This window comes from Rattus norvegicus, chromosome 1 (genome assembly GCF_021556685.1).
Source record: "Rattus norvegicus strain SHRSP/BbbUtx chromosome 1, alternate assembly SHRSP_T2T, whole genome shotgun sequence".
Classification (NCBI taxonomy): domain Eukaryota; kingdom Metazoa; phylum Chordata; class Mammalia; order Rodentia; family Muridae; genus Rattus; species Rattus norvegicus.
Window position 1 is genome coordinate 171,798,652 of NC_141534.1, and position 19,161 is coordinate 171,817,812.

The 19,161-nt window shown below is 39.8% G+C and overlaps 1 protein-coding gene and 1 pseudogene across 1 annotated transcript; both read right to left on the reverse strand.

Annotated features, from left to right (window-relative positions):
- Positions 1 to 2,261: 2,261 nt before the first annotated feature.
- On the reverse strand, positions 2,262 to 3,218 carry Or52n2 (olfactory receptor family 52 subfamily N member 2). Its single transcript, NM_001000177.1, is given in 1 exon segment — positions 2,262 to 3,218. A coding segment is annotated over 1 exon segment (957 nt).
- On the reverse strand, positions 17,519 to 18,137 carry Or52n2d-ps1 (olfactory receptor family 52 subfamily N member 2D, pseudogene 1; annotated as a pseudogene).

Below are 19,161 nucleotides of genomic sequence, written 5' to 3' on the forward strand. Positions count from 1 at the left end.
AAATCTGAGCCACCAAAGATGCTGACTACTGGGCAGTTAGTGAGGGTTAAATATTTTCTCATTTAATAATTCAAAAGTGAATGACAGAGCTGGCTGTCTCTTGTGTCCTATGGAAAGCATACGTCAAGCCCTCCCTGACAGGCCTTCTGCTACCTTCCTCACCATTCCTTTGTTCTTCCTACTTTCTGAAACATAGCTGAAATTGTTTCCTTACCCTTAACATTTAACATGTCTCGCTTGGTTTTCTGTACTTCCTAAGTACTTACATACACTCAAGATTCATATCATAGCCCTGTAAAGTCTTCACCCACTGCCCCCAATAAATATCAATGAACATTCATTCAGTTTTAATTTAATCATCTGAAAGACATTTCTGTCTCTACTAGAAGAATTCAGCCCAGCTTTTGTAATCCTTTACATGTTTCAGAAAGGATATAGAGCCAGGCATATAGAAGACATTAAAACCATGGCTGTTCATTATAGAAGCTTCCTCTTGCAGTAGATAGAGATAAGACAGAGACCCATAATTGTCAATGCACAGAAAGAGAATGACTTTGGAGTACCCAGTCCTACATGGAATGTCTCTAATCAAACTTCTCCTATCAAGGTTCAGAAATCTATGCAGAAGCAGGGGTGGGGAAGATTGTAAGAGCCAGAGGAGGTAGATGAATCCAAGGAAATAGTATATTCTAGATACAACAGGACTGGTATACATATGAACTCACAGAAATTGTGACAGCACATACAAGACCTGCACATATTCAAACCAGACAATATCCAAGTACTGAGGAGGGGAAGTAGACACAGTACTGCAACCCTAGCCAAAGGATAGGTACAATTGATAGGTGCTGGGAAGTTGAAAATCAGTTTTCTAACAGAGCGTTACTGGGTATATCAATTATATTCCAAGGCCTTCCCATATTGAGGAAGAGTAGGCCAACTAAAGATGGACTTTGTGTATTTGTGCATCTTTTATTTGGGGATATTTTATCTAATTGGTTTTGCTAGTGTTATTGTTGTTATTAAACCATTGATTTTTGTATTATTGTTTTGAAAGAGAACAAACATGACATTAAATGGATAGGAAGGTGGAGAGGATCTGGGAGGAATTGTAAGAAGGGAAGTATATGACAAAAACATATTGTCTGGAAAATATTTAAATAAAAATAAAACTCTATGGCCTATACTAGCATGCTTGTGAGAAGCCAATGAACACTCAGCCATAGAAAACTAATCCTCCACTGAGGAAATATTTCTCATCAGACACTGATGTTCAGAATTAATCTGAGTTGAAACTAACAACTCATAAACAATACAATAATGTATTAAACAATTAGAGTATACCAGAAACCATGTTATGCTATTTTGTAAGAATTGGCATATTTATACATTTTATTGGTAAGCTGTTGTTATGTTGGAAAAAGGTACACAAGTTGCCATGTATAGACATACAGAAATTCATTAATATGCTTAATCCTTAGAAATAAAACATTTTAATTTTCAGACTACTTGATCCAAGATCAATAAAGCATTTGATTAATTGTCTACTAAGGTGCCCACCTTCAAGATGGCATCTCTTTTTAATAATCTCTTCTTGTTTTTCATACATGTTTCATTTCAGGTTTTTCTCACCTGGGTATCTATTCTCAGTGCCCTGAAATTTGGGATTATTGGACATTTAGATCTGGGCCCTTGAATTAAACCCAGTTTGTTCCTAAAAGAATTAGTTGTATTTAGTGTCTCAAGAATGAGTGAAGGAGTGAAATAATATCAAATGCCTGATAATGTAACCTGCTTAATCAACACACACACACACGCACACACACACGCGCGCGCACGTGTGTGTGTACACTAAAGTACTAAACCTGTGTTATGTACATCAGCAATATAGCAACATACTTGATGTAAGAGTTTGTCCTTAACAGAGAGGACAAGGTTGTCCCAAACTACTACAAGATTGTCTTTTAAACACAGAACAAAGATTGACGTTTAGTATCCCTGCATTATTTTATTACTTGTGTACATATTTAGAATTATGTACCTACAAAATGATTTATACAGAATGAGAGCACTGCATTTAATTTCTAAATCCTATATTTTGGCTTTCCTTATAAGGAATAGTTCATAATTTCACTCACAAAAACTTCAGAACTTCTACAAATTAGATGACTTAATAGCATTTCACTCCTATTTTATGAATTTTTTCTCCACTATTTTCCCCATCATAAAAGCAGTACAGCTGGTATTAACATGAATTTGTTTTAGTTAATGCCCAATTTATCTCCAAGTAAAAACTTGATTACACTTTCCCGAATCTGCTTGGTCTTGACTCCATAAACAATTGGGTTCATGGTAGGGGGCAGGAGTAGGTAGAGGTTGGCCACTATGATGTGGATGTGGTGGGGAATAGTGTGTCCTCCAAAACGATGAGTGAAAAAGGTAAAAAATGCAGGCACATAAGTGATCACAATAGCACAAATGTGAGATGTGCAGGTGCTGAAGGCCTTGTGACGAGCATCAGCAGAGGACAGACTCACCACAGCTCTCAGTATCATAGTGTAAGACACAGAGATACAGCAAATGTCAAACACACCAATCAACAGAGCAGCCATGAGACCATAGATTGCATTGACCTTGGCATTGCCACAGGATACCTTAGCCACAGACATGTGATCACAGTAAGTGTGAGGGATAAGGGTGCCTCTGCAATAGGGCAAGCGCTTGGTGAGGAGAGTGAATGGAAAGATGAGCATGACACTTCTCAAGAATGTAGCAAGCCCAGCCTTGGCAATCACAGGGTTGGTGAGGATGGTGGTATAGCGAAGAGGATAGCAGATGGCCACATACCGGTCCAGGGCCATGAGCATGAGCACACCAGACTCCATTGCAGTCAACATGTGGACAAAGAACATCTGGGCAAGGCAGGAATTAAACTCAATCTTCTTGAAGTTGAACCAGAATATGCACAGCATATTAGGCACTGTGGTTGTGCACAAGGTAACATCAGTGAAGGAGAGTAAGGCCAAAAAGTAGTACATGGGCCGGTGCAGAGACTCCTCATGGCCAATGAGGTAGATAAGCCCACAGTTCCCCACCACAGCAATCATATACATGAAGCAAAATGGCAGAGAGATCCAGACATGTGCATCTTCCAGCCCAGGAACACCATTGAGGATAAAGAATTCTGGGGTCAGGCTGGAGCTGTTGGCTCTAGACATAATGGCTGGCAGGATGAGAGCATTTTATACTCAGTAATAATGACACTGTACTAGAAAAGAATATAAATAAATGTTAAAAATAATAATAAGGTAGAAAATGATACCCTGAAAAATGAGAAATCATTAAAAGTACCCCAAAAATGAGAAAATTTTTAGAGTCTTGCAGTATTTTCCATTACTTTATACTCTCTTGCCATTTTTCACCTGACAGAGACTATGTTATTTACCAGTTGATTAGCCTACTATGGAGCTGGGGACCAAACCCAGGGCCTTGCGCTTGCTAGGCAAGCGCTCTACCACTGAGCTAAATCCTCAACCCCTAGAATATTCTTAATAATAATATCAATAATTATATATATATATAACTTTATAAGAATTTATGAAAGGCTGCTGTTACTAGAAGGTGACTAAGCTAGTGGTCACTGTAATTTCTGAAAGAGAATATGTCCCTGTGTTTGGAATGTGCATTCAATGTCTCAATTGTAACATAGCTAGAGAATCATAATGCTGACTCATCAAAGGGGCCAGAATATTTGGATAGATCTGAACTGATAGGTCTGCTTCATGCTTGCAACTTAAAACTAATGAACTAGTGCAGAAATCTGACAGTCTGACAATGTTCAGTAACAAAATCTACCCATAATGCCCATTGCATCACAGACAGACAAGTCAAACTGAGCTCTTTCTTTGCCTCCCTTAGTACAGGGAATTTTGTCTTATATTTCCCACACTGGGATCCATTCATCTCCCACATAGTTATTTTTTGCACTATTCATGGCACTAAAAATATTCCAAAGAAGAAAATTCTCTGTTGCTAAAATTTTATTCTCTAAAAGTATAAGTGCTTATTTCTATTACATATTTGCAGTGGATATGGAAGAACCCTGACAATGAATTAAAACTGATTTGCAATACAAAATGGATGGATAGTTGAATTTGAAGGAACAAATGATTTTTTGTACAATTTTTAGAAGCCTTAAAGGAAAATAACTTCTAGCACTACAAACTTCTGATATGTTTGCACAACAAAGTGAGAACCACCACCTATAATTAAGTACCTGATGTATGAGGTTTTACACTAATATTATTTGTGATAAAGTATACTCTATCTTGTGCTGATAATTAGGTTGCCTTTGACATTGCTGACAGCATTCTGTTTTGGGGAAATATATTAAGTAAGCAATTAGGCAAAATCTAATACATTAGGTTACTAATATTTAGAAGAAGGCTGGCTCCTCTATTCGAACTTAAATAACACGGACACATATTATGTCTTCATTTTGTGGAATGAACACCTGTAACACAGGTTCAGGGGCCCAAATTTTAACTGACATGCTAACAATCACGTGAAAGTTTGAAATTTCTACTAAACATTCAATGTTTGTGTCTATGACCCTGAGTGATAGATCATAATACTGGTAGAATGTTTCATAAGCTGAGTATTACTAGTTTAAGAGATCATGATGATGTAAGAAAATGATTTTAAAAATGTGAGACAGAGAAACTTTACCCTGAATTGTTACTTAGGGCAGAGACAGGAGAGGTATGAGAAGTGAGAAAGAGTTATTCACTCACTGAGAGAACTCTCCACACAGCAATTGTCTGTGAGATAGCTGCTGTCTAATCTGAGACTTTTTGGGAAAAATTGTGTGTGGCCTGTGGCTGTATGGCATTTTGCATAGGCAAAATTTTGCAGGAGCCTCCTTCAGCAAGTCCTGCCAATATCCTTACTATTCCAGTCTTGTTTTGTATGAGTTTTTAGTTACCTCCACAAAGGACAGTTCTCTAGATGCAAATCTGAGCATATCTATCTATTAGTAAAGGTAAAGAAAATACATTTTCCCTGTGAGAACCAATGACTAACTGAGTTTCATTGTCTCCAATTAATTTCGAAGTCATTTTACTATTGCTTTACAACTGCGGAAGCCTTTCTACCCATTTCACCCAGAATAATGGAAATGTACTATGGGGGTCAGTGGAACTCCTGTGCTCTACAACTCATGAGTTTCTTTGTCTTCAACTTTTTTCCATTTTCTGAAAACAAGAGTCATCAGAAGTCACTCAAACTTACCTCAATGCTAAGAGAGACCAGAGCAGTATCCATGATCAAGAGCCTAAGCATGAGGGGTTCTACACCCACCCAGCATCCCTGCATCATTTTCAAATTCTCCAGCCTGGAGAGTGTGCATTTGTTTGGGTCTTTGTAGTTCAGTGTCTCAGAAGACTGTGGTTGGAGAGAAAACATCCTTTGGGACATCTGAGATAATTTTGGCATTTAATCCTCAGGCACAGATGAAACTAGGAGGAAATTATACCCAAGTTACAGTTTCTCTCTCAGGTATAGATTCTGAAAGAATATTTATAAACAGAAATAACTGTCTTTCATTTTATTTACCTTGTTAATAATCCAATCTCATGACAATGTAATGCCTACTGCATATGTGTATGTGTGTACCTTTTAATATATATACATGTATAATCACATGTATAGGATAGTTTCGAAAAAGAGATACACAATAAGGACAATAAGATATAATATATAAGTTGATGTAGAAAAATATTTCTAATTTTTATTTTATGTTTATTGATTAAATTAATTAATAAGACAGGCCTGGCCTGCCACCATGAGGTACAGGCCAGATGTGGTTGCAACTCTAATGAACACGTATGTAATAGAGAGGTAAGAGGGAAAGAAGATGTGCAGCTTGTAGTCTATTAAGAGAGGCAGAACTATAGACACATTGACAGTCACGAATAGCCTGATTTTCACATGGCCTGCACTGTCAATTCAGGCCATGGTGATGTCTGGACTCCTGTTGCAACTGAAGGGCCATATCTGAGTCTGTGGCACTTCAGCTGCAGCAGGTGTCTGTGTTAAAGTCTGTCACCACTGTTACCATCAAATGCCATGAGAAAGTCCATGGTCTGGGCTTCCAACTGATGCCATGTTGATTTCTCAGGATCAAGCTGAATATTTCAACCCCTTCACCAGCCATTGAATTTGGCACCAGTGGTGATATGCGCATGAGAAAGCTGGCCCATCCCCTCACTGCCTAATGCACTCTGGAGAGCCAACCCCATCCGCAACTGGGTACCATAAAAAAGCTGACCTTAGTAGCTTTAGTATGTAAGACCTCATCTGGTGCCTAGGGAGCAGGCGAGCTGGCAGACTAACCCACTCATCTACCACCCAGGCCCAGATCCAATGTCAATGCTTTGAGATAGCCCACCACAATATGTATTTATACACACATGCTGTTGTAACTTCTGAAGGGGCTGGTCATAAAGAATCAAAGCTGCATGATCTCCATGATTCAGGGCAACAACAAGGTATCCAAAGGAGTCTCATTGAGGATCTAATATTGATGGTGTAGCAGAAGCCAGAGGCTTCTGACCAGAACAGTCACCTGTGACAATGATCATTTGCTAGAGCAGCTGTTTGGAAGACAGGTAGACAGTGTGAGACACTGAGACACACTGAAGACACACAGTGAGATTTTGTTTTGTTTCATTTTAATTTAATTTTCATTTTTGATTTATTTTGGCAAGAGATTACAAGGGTGCAGTGTCCACATGGAAGAACAATGGCAATATCAATATATGTGATCACTTGGAAGAGGGATCTCACAGAATCTCACAGCTAGACAAAGAACTACATGCAACTAAGAGCTGCTGGGAGAATTAGCCTCTTCCAGAAATGAGCCCATTAATTGTTTATACAGCTCTGAAACCATATACAAGAGCCACAAAAATGTACTCAAGTTGTATGTGGATACATATACATATATATGTACACATATATGCATAACAATAATAATCAAAGCAAAAGAGGCTATAAAGTTGACAGTGGAGCATGGATATGATGTTCTGGAGGAAGAAAAGGAGTGGGGATGATGAAAATCTCTTTTAATTAAAAACGTATTTTCATATGCAAAAACTGAATGTTTAAAAAATTGCGCTGACAAAGACACACACACACACACACACACACACACACACACTACCTTTTCCCATTCTTTGTTTAATTTAAGGTAAAGTGTATTTGTTGGTGACTAATGTTAGTAGATGAACACTGTCACTTAGTCCATTCTCAAGGCTAGTCTGTGTCTTTTGATTAGCTAATTGAGACTATTAATATTCAGAATTATTATTAAAAGGTGTTTATTAAATTACTGGCATTTGTCCTTTTTGCACTGTTTCATGATTCCTAGTGCTCCATCTGTTTAAACACTGATAGCATGTTTTATACTTTCTTATACCCTCGTTGGTATGTTTCTCTTTCTCTTCAGTCTGAAGATCTCCTTTCTAGTATATTCTGTAGAACCGGCTTGATATTCATGTATTCCTTCAGAGTCTTTGTTTATTTTTTGTTATGTGTTCGTTTGTTTGTTTGTAAAGTTTTTTCCTTTAGTTATAATAGATAGTTTTGTAGAATATAGTAAACTGGCTTAGCAGTTACTGTCTTTAACAGCATGAAATATACCATTCCAAGCTCTCCTAGCTTTCAGAGAAATCTCCTAGCTACAGATAAATCTCTTGCCCTGATAGTCCAGTGTTTACATGTGATTTTTTCCTCTTTAAGCTTTTAGTATATATTTATTTCTGTATTTTAGCTTTTTATTTAAAATGTGACATGAGGGGTTCTTTTTGGGCTTCTCTGTTACTCTAAACGCCTCCCACTCTTCAATGGCATCACATTGCCTAGATTTGGGAAATTTTCTTCTAAGATTTTAGTAAAAATATGTTCTATGTTTTTTCATAATATGTTTTTTCTATTTGTCTAATTCATATATTTGGTCCTTTTATAATGACCCATAGAGCTCCTGTGCTCTATTTTTATTTTATCATTGTCATTGTCATTGTGTGGTTCACCTGTCTTGCCTTCATCCACTCATATTTTTTGTCATTTACTGATTTATGCAGACATTTTGATTTGACTAATTGAACTTTTACAATTTCAAATTATTTTTTTAGTGTTGATATCTGTTATTGAAGTCTGCGGTCACATCCTACATTGACTGCCTCTTTTGTCTTCCCCTTCTTTTCTTTCCATTTTATTGTTTTTAATTTGTTAGGATTTCCCAAAGAACACAGGCTGCCTATTGGTGTCTCCACATCTCAGCCTCCTGGAGGCCACAGTTACTTAATTCTTCAGCTCTCTCTTTTGTTGTACCTAGAGGCACAGCTTCTTCATTTCCCTTTCGCCCCAACTATTCTCCTTTCTCTCCTTCCTCTATTGTACCCATGGTAACTAATGGTTTTATTTTGCATATTTTCCTTCTACTCATGACTGAGATAAAAAGGAGGGTGAGTTTAAAAGGATAAGGAAAGGGAGAGAGAGGGGCCATGCAGGACAGAGATGGCCTGTTAACCTGGAACAGGGCACTAAAGAAAGGTGGCATAAAAGTGTAGAAGACATAGTTGGCTGCAGTACAGATTCTGAAGTGGTCTTTCCCCTGCTTCCTGGGTCTTGTCTTGACTATTCATACTCCTTCTTGTGTCCCAGATAGCAGTCATGGTCCTGAGCAGTCCTTTAACTGTTGTATCACAGGTTCTTGATCCATAGGCAAAGAGGTTCTATATAGTTGAGTTAGAATGCTCATTCTGCTCTTGGACAGTCTCCTGCAGTGTCTGGCATGCTGATAGAACTAAAATGCATTTCCTATTGCAGCCTCTGGCTTTCACATATTATTTGGTTCTGATTCAAAGTGTCTTCCCTGCATTCTACAGGTATTCTGATGCCAGATTTTGGTGTATAGCTCTATGACACACGCTCTTGTGTTTTCTCAAGACGTCAAACCACAAGAACAGTATTTTAAAAGTATTTTTAAAACACTCTTGGTGTCCTAGCAGCAGAGGTGAGTAGAGTCTCTTCCTCCCCATGCCAGTGCTGCCCTTTGCTTCTTTTGTCTCCTTTCAACCACCTCTTTTTCTACTCTTAATATTTTCTAGACTTTCCTAGGCTCTGTCTCGAGTTCAGTTGTTGGCTCTTGTATTCCTTTTTGATCATTCCATACATGTATACAACAACATGATTATTCTCCCCCCAAATACCCACCTCTAAAACTTACATATAAGTCCATGTAACACTGCCCATATGTCATGAAGATAATATTCACCCTTGTCTGTGGTTCTGTTGTGAATGAAATGCAACTTTTTACCTCTTAAACATTTGTTTCATGGAATATAGACACGTTATAGGCGATAGGCCAAATGTGTTCATGACATGATCAGTATACAAACTCATTTCAGATATGAATATCTCTTCATAGACAACCTTTATGGGAACATTTTAAATATGTTGACTATGGTTGAAGAAAAGCATTGCTATAAAAGTATGTTGCCATCCACATCCCTAAGTTATTGAACCTCAATTTTTTTAAAATACACAAATCAATTGTTATGTGTTTTCTTTTTAAAAAGATTCATTGGTTGTTTTTTTTTCTTTTTTCTTTTTTTATTTCTTGACTTGCACCACATGCATGCAGTTCCCATAGGGTTCAGAATAGAGCAAATGATCCTTTGGAACTGAGGATGCAAATGTTTGTGAGGCACCAAACCTTGGTCCTTTTCAAGAACAGCCAGTGCTTTCAACCTCGAAGCCATTTCTTTTGCACCTGGTATATATTTTTTGATGTATTAATAATAAGTTTATGTTCAATATGTTATTTAGCAAGATGCTCATGGCTTTCTAGTCACAAACAGAAACACATTTTGACTCAAAAGACAAGAGCAGTGCACTTTTGGAAAAACAGTATTCTTCACACCATGGTTAAAACCTCATATTGCAAACTCAGAAAGTAACAATTTTTAGGGTTTTCAGATTCCAGGTGGCTATTGACAGAAACATAGAAGTGTGGAAGATACAGAAGGCTTGAAGATTGGCACAAGAGCAAAACCAGAAATTCTGATGCCACTTTGCTGCCACTAGAATGATGCTGCAGACTTTATATGTTGGGTGTTCAGAAAGTGGTAAAGTGTATTATAATTATTAAAATGCAAATAAGGACTTCCATGCAAATCTCAATTCTGCTCATTAATAGCAGTGTGATAGTCTAATATTCATTAGCTTACCAGCCTTTCAGTGTCTGCATTGGCCTAACTCAATACCTGTTATTTAAACTATTGACTTCATAGTTACTTTGAGAACAAATGAGCATACTGTATTTATGGTTAATAGAATGGTCAATGGCTATTGTGGTTGATGTAATTGTTAAATTTTTTTAATTAAAATAGTCAAAACTTCAAAAGAAAACAGGTACAGAAGACGACATAAGAAATCCCCATTTCACACATAAGTACCTTGAGTTTAGAGAACCTATGTAAGGATGCTGTACAAGTGAGTAGAAAAGAAAAAAAGAAAGCTGAGGAGGAAGTGGGAGAAGGAGCCAGGACTGAAAAATTATCAATGAGCAGCAGCTGTCTGAAGGTCCACTATTGTGAGATGCAGTTATCAAAGGGGATAAATACCCAAAATCTGATGATATCTGGTGGTGTCTTGAAGGAAAATAGCCCCATTGACTCACAGGGACTGGCATTTTTGGGGATGTGGCCTTGTTAGAGAAGTTGTATCCTTGCGGAGGAAGTGTGTCACTGGTAGTGGAGTTGGGGGGGGGGCTTTTTATTTTTAAAATCTCAAGCTAAGGCAAGTGTTACTCTTCCTCCTGCCTGCTAATCTGGATGTAGGATTTTCACCTGCTGTCTAAGACCATGTTTGCCTTCATACCCATGCTTCCTGCTGGACTAACAATGGACTAACCCTCTGAACTGTAAACCAGCCCCAATTAAATATTTTCCTCTACAAGATTTGCTGTGGTCGCGGTGTCCCTTCAGAGCAATAAAACCCTAAGATGGGGAGGGGAACACCCACAGAGAAGGGGAGGGGGCGGGGCTAGGGGGATGCTGGCCCGGAAACCGGGAAAGGGAATAACACTCGAAATGTAAATAAGAAATACTCAAGTTAATAAAAAAATTAATATCAAAAAAGGAAATATAATATATACAGAAAAGCCCCTAAGATAACACTCAAGGCCCTTCCCTATTCAGCCTCTGACTACAAATCCGACCATACCGTGTTGTTCCTTCATTCTACAAATGAATGTGGAATCCTGATTGTTGCTACTTAGCCATTATCTTTGCTTATATAGTTTGTTTTTTTAATTAATTCCTATCTGCTGCTTCTTAAACATCTGCATACATTCAGGATTTGCCTCATATCTTTCTTTGCAGTAAAGTCTTTACTCACCTCTGAAATTAATAAGTGATTATCTTGAATATTACAATAATCTGCATGTTACAATTAACATGTGCTCGTTTTAAGGTGGTCATTCTTTTACCTTTTCTATTCTATACTCAATTAGGAATTAGCTATACTTTGTGAAATCCCTTATTTTCTGTGTCTATCACAGAGTCAGTCATACAGAACATACTCAGAAAAACTTGGTAGCCAATATTGTTAATATGATAACATACTCGAGGTCAATGAATGAAAGATTCTCCCTAGAAAACTAACCACCTATGTTTTGAAGTGGAACGTGGGAAATCATATGTAGAGCGATTTCTCTGCTGACTGTGATGTGCAGAAGTAATCAGTATTGATACTAGCTATTCATAACAGTATCAGTTTAGTTAATTTTCTAGTGTTTATCAGAAGCCATGCTGTGGAGGATGTAGAAATCAACCTTGTGAAGGAATAAGTTGAATGGAGAGAAAGGGTCCACAGTCTCATTCGACTCCTCAAAGAGTCCTGATCTGCCACACATGGCATTAGATCTAAAATGGCTCCTGGCTCATCTGTGAGACAGCAAAAAGGAATCCCATCAGGGTGGTGGCTGCTTTCCCCAATTCTCATGGAATTCCTTACATGTGACAATACTTCCCCTAATCCTCCTGAGTTACTTCATTGGGCAGTAGTTTCTTTGGAGCATAGTGATGATGTGGCAAGATACGATTGGCCAAGGATTTTGGGGCTTGAGATTGGCACAAAAACTGTGTATAAATTTATGGGCCAGGTAATAAACTCAGCTCTGAACCCTTATGCTGCTGTCTGTGGTTGGATTACCCAGGAATTTGTCAAGTAACTCTGTTGCCTCTCACCCCCATCTTTCATCCTATTCCCACGTCTGCTGTCCAACCAGGATACCCCCAAGAGTCTTGTGTGACAACAAGTGGGTGAGTGGACCTCTCCGAGAAAAATGGGCTATACTAGCTTTCTGAGAATGTGTGGTAAATCAAAGATCTTGAAAGGGATCTTGGAGAGCAGTCAACTGACAGGTTCTTAAAAAATGTTCTGGAATTAGGTCCATGGGTGTTAGCAGGCAAATTTTGTGATGAGCATACCTGGGAAGGGCTAGCAGCGCTGGTGCAGAGGAAGGAACTGGAGGAAGAGCTGCTTTGTGCTTTCTTCCTAGTAGTTGCGTCCATCCTGAGCTGCCTTTGCTGTTCTGTTCTAGATCCACAGTCCCTGCCTGTAGCGCAAGCCAGTTCCAGGGGTGACTCCCCAACGACATCCTCAGAAAGCTCAGAGAGCCCAATTGCCTCCACAGATAAGGAGACGGCCAAACCAGAAAATATTGTCATCTCTGTAGATAAAAGGGCAGCTCCATTTGGCCCCAATGTAATAGACTTTGAAAAGGAAAGTGGAAGGAAATCACCACATCAGTACCTCTGGCATGTAGCTAATAGGAATACATCTGAAACTAATACACATGAAACAACAGCATGACAAGTTCTGCCACCTGCCTCTGCTTCCTGGGGGAAAGGATGGAGAGTGAGCATTCAGGACACCTCTCCAATGCTTCCTCTTTAGGAGGCAAAGCTGAATTCCTCGTCAGCAGCACCTGTACCACTAGTTTTAGTAATGTTATATCCTCCTGTGCTATATCACTTGGCAGCAGCACCTGTACCAGCATTCTTACACCCTCCTGTGGGAAATGATTCCCCTACAGAGAACCTGGAACCTTATTCTGTGGAAGTGCTGAAAAGTATAGGAAGGTAGTTCCTGAAAATGGACTATGCTCTCCCTTTGTGGAGCAGACGCTTGAATCCAGGGCCACTACTCTGAATACTCTGAAGGATTGGTAGACTATGAGATTTATATTATCAGGGGTGAATTTCTACAATGGAAGGTGGAATTTTGTGATGGGGCTGAGATTCTCAGACAGAGTAACTTAGCTAGACAGGAAGCAATTCCACCTGGAGCTTTGCAGGGAGAGGATAATTACAGTGTCCCTTCTGCTCAAATATAGGACCATCAAGCTACTTTTATCAGGTCCACCCTTCATGCCAGGAAAGTTAATGGAGGTGCTAAGGTACTACTCAGAGGCCTGAAGCAAACCAATGAATAGTTAACAGATTTTACATATTGTTTCCAAGAAACTGTTGGCCATTTGGAAAAATCATCATGTGGTCATTGAAGCTTTTGCTAAGGAGCTTATCTGAGAAGGGGCTATTACCAAGGTCCAAATAACTATTTTGCTCCTATCCACAGTGGGGAAATAGAGGACTGGATCAACTCAACCTGAGATAACAACAGGGAATAGTTAAGGAAATACAGAAAGCCTAGCAGCTGCCTTGACCATGCACCTAAAGGTAAGAAAAAGAAGAGAAGAAAGGTTGTGTGTTGGAGCTGTGGAGGCCAGGGACATCTTGCTAGGCAATGTCCAAACAGTGCAGGAAAAGAAAAAGACCCCCTTTGTTTTGCCCTAAATGCAGAAATGGGTTTCCCTGAGACAAGGATTGCCTATCAAAACCCACCAGGGATGGGCAATCTTAAAAAAAAAAACAAAAACAAAAACAAAAATCTTCCAGCTGTGCAACCCCAGTCCCTCCAGTAAGGAGAAAACAAATTCCTTAAATATTAAGGACTATTTTTTTTATAGATCATAATCAAGACAGACTGAGACTCAGGCTAGAGGATACCATACTTGGGGACATAATTGACAAAGGAGCAGAATGCACTTGCTTCTGAAAAGAAGCGTTACTAGCATTCTGGAAACTCAACTCGAAATAAGGACTGGGTCAGTTGCTGGGTCAGGAAGAGGGGCTGGGTGTTCACCATGGCTGGACAAAGCACTGCCTCCTCCCATGTTCAGGGAATCCTCCTCCACCCAGGCCTGCCCCCACCCCTCTTTTCCTTTCACCAGGGCAGGATAGCAGGTCAACCTCGAACAGGTGGTCTGGGGAAATCAACTCGGCAAGAGCAGGCAACACTGGCAGTGTGGCCACAATGCTGAAGACCATGTTTCTGCCTACTTCCTAGTGTCAATCGCTGGCCTCCTCTACATGCTGGTGCAGTTTGGCTGGCCTTGTGACTCCCTCCATTTAGGCAGCAGCTGAGCAGCAGCAGCAGGGGGACCTGAGGATTTTCCCAGTGCAAGCTGATCTCAGTTGCTCACCCTCTGCTTCAGCTCAGTCCCTGAAGCCAAGGCCCTGCCTACTATCTTATGACCTTACCCTCCAAGGGTCAGTGGCTTAGGGAAGGTGAGCCAGACTGGGTCTGGCCAAGAGGAGTAAAACATTGAAACAAGGTACTGGACTGGCTCTGTATCAAAAGGGGGTAGGTACTGTTGTAGGTAAGAAGGACCCAACACTTCTAGGGTCCTAAGGAGTTGTATATTTTGCTGGTTATGACAGCTCCTACAGCCAGGAGTTCTTTAAGGACATGCATTCAAAAGGGTTCCAATCCCCCTAAAGCTAACATGGACCTCTGACAAATACTAAACTGGATTCCCTTGGCAACATCTTTCCTGGTGCTTAATTCTCTTTAACCCTTCTGAATCGTTACCCAGACTTAATTGTAATGCCCTTTACTCAGTATCTGCCTTCATGGGCATTTAAGTTTTCACCCTATAGCTCAGGTATTTTTGCTAGCTCTCATGGGAAGTTAGAAAATCATTTCCTTAAACATATTTTTCCCATCGTTCCTATGATGACTGTGCTTTATTTCCTTGCTAGTTATCATGGGAATTTAAATAATTATTTCCCTAAACATTAAATTTTCTCCATCTTTCCTATGGTGAGTGTATCCCATAGGCACATTATTTTTGAGATTTCTTTTTTACAGGCTTCTTCCGGCTTCACAGATGCTTCTAAGAATGGTTTTGGTTACATCAAATATAGCTCTAATAATGGTCCTCCAAAAATATTTAAGCAATACTTCAATTGTTCAGATCAATTAGGTGAATTGATGGCCATTTTAACTCTATTAAGGGATTGGCCAGGATCTATCAACATCTTCAGTGGTAGCCAATATGCCAACAATGTAACTAGAACTCTACTCTTAGCTTCTGTCAAGCCCTCAGGTGAACCCTTCCATTTGGCTATGATCCAATTACAATCATTGAGGAAAGGGTCTTGCTCACCTTTTTCTATCCAACATATTTTTTCTCATCTTAAACTCCCAGGTATAATAATCTCTCAAGGCAGCCAAGAGGTGGACCAGCTGGTTTTTACCTTTTTGTCATTTCCCCCTTAGAACAAGCTCCTTCCCTACAGACATCCTTCCACAATTCTGCCCACTCGTTAGTTACATAGACCTTTCACTAATTGTACCCCAGTCTCATGCAAACGTTTAGTGTATGCTTGCTCAGCCTGCAGCCCACTCCTTCCTTTGATACCACTACCCCCTCCCAACACATTAGTCACTGCAGAAATAGGTATATCCTCTCTCACTTAGTCTAGACAAGGCAGCCCAGAGGAGAGGGATCCACTGGCAGGTAACAAATTCAGAGACAGCCCCCTGCACATGTTGTAGGCAGGACAAGTTTTAGCTTTAAGGTTTTGTGAGAGGGTTACTGTCCTTATCACTCCACTGAAAGTCTTGCCTGGCTACAAGAAGTGGCCACTTCAAGATCCATATACCTCACTGCTAGGAGTTTCAATTAGTGTTACCCTGATAGATACTCTGGGGGCTACCCTGTCCCAGGTCTCTTTTCATTCCACAGAAAAGAGATAAAAACAGAAATTGATCCACAAATTCTTCAACCTAAATTTTGTCATGACTACAAGATGTGTAGGGAGAAAGATAAAGCAGAGATGGAGGAAATGGCCAACCAATGATTGGTCCAAATTGAGACCCATCCCATGGGCAAAACTCAATCCCTGACACTATTAATGATATTCTGTTATGGTTGCAGACAGGATCCTAGCATAACTGCTGAGAGGCACCACCCACTAGCTGACCAAAACAGATGCAGAGACCCATACCAAATATTAGATGACTCCTGTGCAAGAGTCAAAGGGAACTAGATGAATTGCATCTTTCCTGAAATTATTCACTTCTGTTCACACTTTAAGATAATTACTTGTATTTTGGGTTTTGTTTTGTTTTATTTTGTTTTCTTTCAGCAATGCTACTCTTGTATCCGCTAAGCAATTTGATTATAATCTCCCGAATCTGCTTGGTCTTGACTCTATAAACAATTGGGTTCATGGTAGGGGGCAATAGCAGGTAGAGTTTGGCCACTCTGATGTGGATGTGATGGGGTGTCCTCCAAAATGATGAGTGAAGAAAGAAAAAAAGGCAGCCTCATAAGTGATCACGATAGCACAGATGTGAGATGTACAAGTGCTAAAGGCCTTGTGACAAGCATTAGCAGAGGACAGGTTCATTACTGCTCTCAATATCATTGTGTATGTCACAGTGATACAAAATATGTCAAATGCACAAACAACAAGAGCAACTTACTGTTGCGTGTAGTTTCAAAAACACGTTACTGCCTTAGCCCAGAAGCTGTGACCCATGCTCTAAATCCTCCTGGATTCTCTTTTGTTCTTCCTCGTTTAGTTCCACCAGCCTGCCTTGCTCCAGGAAAACAACTGCTCCACCAGCTCACTCCTGGGACCCTTGACCCAGGAAGGGTCGTGTTACCAAGCCCCACTCAAGACCTTTGATTCCACCGATAAAAAACATACACTCAGCTTTATTACTTTAGAATTTGCCTGCTAGTGCAATTGCTGGGCTCAAACACCTCCTGCCTGGAAATTCCTGCCCTTAACAATTTATTACTCCATCTCTCCTTACCCCCTAAGCTTAAAGGCTTGCATCAGCTAGCCCTCGACTACCTCCTTAGCCATCCACTGATGTCACAGGCCACTGGTTCTAACTTCCCCAAGATCTTACATGATTGTTGTGTGCCTCTCATTATAAAGCCTGGCCAAAGAGCCCCCTCTATTTCCCAGACTCTCCTTTTCCTCTTGGCTCCTATACCTTTTACTCAGCAATTGGCTCCTGCCTTCTTTATTGACAAAATCAAGAATGAATTAGGGAACCAGACCTTAGAATCAGCACCTCCCCCTACAACTAACAGACCATAGACTGCATTGATCTTGACGTTGCCACAGGATATATTGGCCACAGACATGTGGTCACAGTAGGCATGAGGGATGAGTCTTCCTCAACAATAGGACAGGCACTTGGTGAGGAAAGTGAAAGGGAGGATGAATGACACACTCTTCAAGAAAGTAGCAAGACTCACTTTGGAATCACAGGGTTGGTCAGGATGGTCCCATAGCGCAAAGGGTAGCAGATGGCCACATAGCGATCCAGGGCCATGAGCATTAGCATGCCAGACTCTGTTGCTGTGAAGGTATGCACAGAGACCATCTGGGCCAGGCAAGCTTTAAATCCAATCTTCTTGAGGTTGAACCAGAATATACACAGCATATTGGGCATTGTGTCTGTGCTCCTGTGCTCAAAATGACATTATTGAAGGAGAATAAGACCAGCAAGTAGTACATGGGCCGGTGCAGAACCTCCTCATGGCCAATGAGGTAGATAAGCCCACAGTTCCCCACCACAGCAATTATGTACATGAGGCAGAATGGCAGTGAGATCCAGACATGTGCATCTTCCAGCCCAGGAACACCATTGAGGATAAAAACTTCTGGGATCAGACTGGAGCTGTTGACTCCAGACATAATGGCTGACAGGATTATACTCAGTAATAATGTCAGTGTCCTGGGGCAAAAAAGAAAAGAAAAGAAAAGAAAGGAAAAGGAAAGAAAATGTGACCAAATAGTTGACTTCTATGCGATCTCTGGAATGGAAGTAACTAAACTCCCTTGTAAACTATTCTCTCTAGCTTCATTCCTAAATCTGTTTTTCGAATCACAGACTTAGACACTGGCAAGTTGCTTAGTCACTCACACCCCATAATTATCTGTTTCCACTAAGATAATAATTTGATCCTGTTCTCAGTATTTGTAGTACTATACAACAGGATGATTTAAAATATTGTGCTAACTTTATGTATAGTGATTATTGAATAAATATCAACATCAAAACTCTTTTACTACCATTGTCATTAGATTCTGTCTTAATTTAGAACAGATAATCAGACCATTCTCATCTTGGTGGATATATGTCAATTTAAATGGATACTTTTTTTATCCTGCTCAAACTCTAGACTCATTGTGGGTATTCCAGGAAAATGATACTGTAAGGTTTAGAAGCATCCACTACAACACAGGATTGAAGTTTCAACTTCTGAAAGGAATGCCAATAAACTGAAGACTTTAAGAGTGATTTTATATTTCTGGATAAGAAGGCCACATGTGTTTTTCTTCCCCAAAGTAATATTCATGTATCATTTTCTTCATCATCAATTACACCCTAATCACTTCATTCATTTTAATTTTCAACAGTAAGAGACTTTGGAAGTCATCCCAATTCACCTTAGAGTAAACAAAGACTAGACTCGTGAGCACGAGTGAGCATCAGGAATTCTATGACAATCAGATTCTATCTGCAGCCAGCATAGTTGGACCTTTTAAGGAATGTATTACCTTAACTTTGTGTCATTGATTGGCTCTTTTCCATGTGCTCTCTTGGGAGACCCAGAGAGAAGGATAGATCCTCTGGGAATCATGATAATTTTTGCACTTACTAATCTTAAACGCTGGTGAAACCGAAGGAAACTAATATTATCATTTTTCAGAAGGC